The sequence below is a fragment of the Alexandromys fortis genome, unplaced genomic scaffold, assembly GCF_014885135.2.
Source record: "Alexandromys fortis isolate MF-2015 unplaced genomic scaffold, M_Fortis_MF-2015_v1.1 scaffold_129, whole genome shotgun sequence".
NCBI classification, from domain to species: Eukaryota; Metazoa; Chordata; class Mammalia; order Rodentia; family Cricetidae; genus Alexandromys; species Alexandromys fortis.
Window position 1 is genome coordinate 4,022,965 of NW_026068022.1, and position 3,028 is coordinate 4,025,992.

The window sequence follows — 3,028 nt, forward strand, 5'->3', positions numbered from 1 at the left end:
TAATTGTTTTATATGTATACTAGTACAATATTTTCTGTCTCATACTATAAGAATTTGGAGACCAAAGAAGAATAAATGAAGGTTTGAAAACTTACATAGGTTTTGCTGTGCATACAACTAAACATATAAACACATGTGTCTTTTCCGAGTTCCATGTCAGCTACCTATCACCATCCTTGCTACTAACATATCTTAGAAGCTTATTTCCATATGATTTCAGTCATTTATACACAATTCAATATGTTAACCATGAAGAAGCCACAGGGGCCAGAAGCTTACATTGTTTGATAGTTAAGTCCAGCTAACCATATCTCTCTTTCTCTTTATCTTCTTTCTCTGGTTTTCCTGGCAAGAAGTCAATCTAAAGAGACATGTGTGCCTCTCAATTTGACAAACCACTGAATCAATGACTCCCCCCTAAAAGTGGAATTTCTCCAGGAATCTCACACTGGGAGAAGGAAAACACCACTACCAGATGGAGAAATGACTTCCTAAAAGATTTCACGCTATTTTTGTTACTTGCCAGACCACGTAAGGCCTGAGTCTGTACCAGATAATGATGGGAGAATGATGGACAGGACCACACCTTGACAAGGACTACTCATGTGTGCATATATTTGGGTCTCTGTTTAAACTTTGATCTCACTTAGAGAAAATGAAGATGGGCAGTGGGCTTTTTAAAAATCTTTTTGTCCTTCTTCCAAATGTGGCTACATTAATAAATATCCCTTTTCTGCCTTCCAATATTAACTTGGCTCTTTATATTGGACAGATATTGAGGCCTGACCCACCAGGTCCACTTTGCTATGTTTAGTAGGCAGCTCTGTGAGTCCTTCGTCCCCAGATTGAGACCTAACACTATGCAAGTGTTCTCACATGTGCGGATTCCACCGGATATTGGTAGATTTAACTAAAGTTAAATTCTTTGAGAAATGTGATCTTTCTCCTTACAGATAACTATTACTAGGAGCTCCTTGGGTCTGGTTAAACTTCCTATGGAAGTCCACTTTCCGTAGTGGAATTTGGTGTGGTTTAGGCTTGCACAGGACTTGGGTTTGGTGTCACAGCCAATCCCAGGTCTTATGTGCTGCTGCTAAGCTGTGTCCAGAAGATGCTGTTTCTCTTGTACTCCTCCACCACCTTGTGCTCTTGCATGTTTTCTGCCCTCCTTTTGCAATGATCCCTGGGCCTTTAGATTAGAAGTGAACTGTGTATTTTCCATTTAAAACTGTACATTCTGTAGTCTCTTCCTCTATCCACCTTGACCATGTTTGTTTTTCACTATGGAACTCTGCTGGCCTGGAATTCACTATGTGGACCAGGATGGCCTTGAACTCATCTACCTTCGTTTGCTTCTGCATTCTAACTGCTGGGATTAAAGGAGCGAGCCAGGACACCTGGCTGCAGGTTGGGAAGCTTATATCTTATTTCCAAAGTTATGTTCTTCTCATGTTTTTGTTACTGTGTATGAGAAGCTCTCAAGTCCTGGGATCACAGGCAGTAGATGCATGTAGTTTATATAACATAACCCAATAAATGTGGATCCATAGTAAAAAGAATTCTGAAAGAACTAGAATTCTAGGTATAGGTGAAAACTGATGTTTAAACTTGTTCTCACTGAGACATCTGTATGCTCATGTTCACTGAGTCATTATGATAGCAGATAAAATAGAGTCTACTGGAAAACTACAACCAGAGGAATAAAATACATATGATATGATAAACATGGAGGTTAAAATATTAGACATTCAAAGCAAGTATTGCCATTTGTGGTAACTTGGCTGCCTGCACAAAAGAAATTCTTACCGAGATTTTCATCACCAGAATATACCTTTGGTTTAAATGATTTAAAAGTGTGATAGAGATAAAATACAATACAAACTTTATACCTGTTAGATAAAGAAGACACCTTTATCTCAGAAACTCAAAGACAGAGAAAATTTCTGAGATCTTGGATGGTAACTCCCCTCCCACTGACCAGAGCACTGAATCAGGGCAGTGGGGTGAAAGGCTTCAAATATCCAAGGGGAGAAACCATTTCCAGTAATTTCAAATTCAGATAAAGTGAGTAATGACTGTTGGATACGCTTCACACATGCTCATATTTCAGCAGGGGAGTAACTACCCATGATGCAACAGACTTCTCTACATGATTCTGCTACTGTACTGTACTTGATAAACTAAAACATGCAATTTCCTCTTGCCATCCATGCTTGCAATGATTCTCCAGCCTCTAAAACTGGTTCTGGAAAGAGTCCAGGGAGGGTCCAGAGAGCCCTACTGTCCTCACCAGGGAGATCACAGCAGTACAGAGGGAGGGAAATGGCTTCCAGGTGTCCTGACTCTCAGATGCTGGACCTCCTGCAGTCTTACCTGCAGCATCTCCATGGTTGAGCACTGCAACCGATGTTCCAGATCTGAGATGAGGTTTCTCACTGACTCCCTCTGCTTCACCAGCTCATTTTGAGAATCTTCCAGGATGTCTAGAATGTCTTCCTTCTCTTTCATCAGCTTCTCAACCTCATTCTTCTCCTCGGAGTCCAGGAATTCCCGCAGTCCTTTCAACTCCATCTCAACGTTTTCTACCTCACTCTGTATTTGGTTCTTCAGGGATTACAAAAAGGGAGAGTTATTCAGACTGTCCTAATGGGACAGAGAGACAGAAAAAATATTGTTCTGATTGGGAGTTCTCATTGGAAATGAGTTTGGGTTGGGAAGGGAATCTTAGGGAATGAAGCATGTGTCTCTTTTCAGTATGTGTTCATGATATTCCAAAACACAGCCTTAGGTCACCTTTACCATGGTCATTTGAGCCAAATTGGGATGCAAGGATGTGGCTCAGATTTCACACAGGTGTCCCAGATCCCTATTCCTTTCTCTATACTCCTCATTCTGCCTCTGAACCCCTAAGAAAAAGTAGCCCCAAGGATAAAACTGTGACTGTTCCCAAGCATCTTCCCAACAATCAGAGTTCCATAAAGCACCACAGGATCAAGTCCCAGGACTCAGTGCCATTCTCACCAGGCCA

General features: G+C 41.2%; 1 protein-coding gene across 4 annotated transcripts in view; it reads right to left on the reverse strand.

The window, feature by feature from the left end:
- Window positions 1-3,028, reverse strand: part of LOC126514416 (tripartite motif-containing protein 30A-like) — a 65,096-nt gene that overhangs the window by 45,019 nt on the left and 17,049 nt on the right. For 3 of the 4 annotated variants that reach the window (XM_050163331.1, XM_050163328.1, XM_050163330.1), the window contains exon 4: window positions 2,374-2,604. In XM_050163331.1, the coding sequence (XP_050019288.1) occupies window positions 2,374-2,604 (231 nt within the window). The remainder of the gene's footprint in view (window positions 1-2,373; window positions 2,605-3,028) is intronic. The other variant, XM_050163329.1, reaches the window with a different exon arrangement.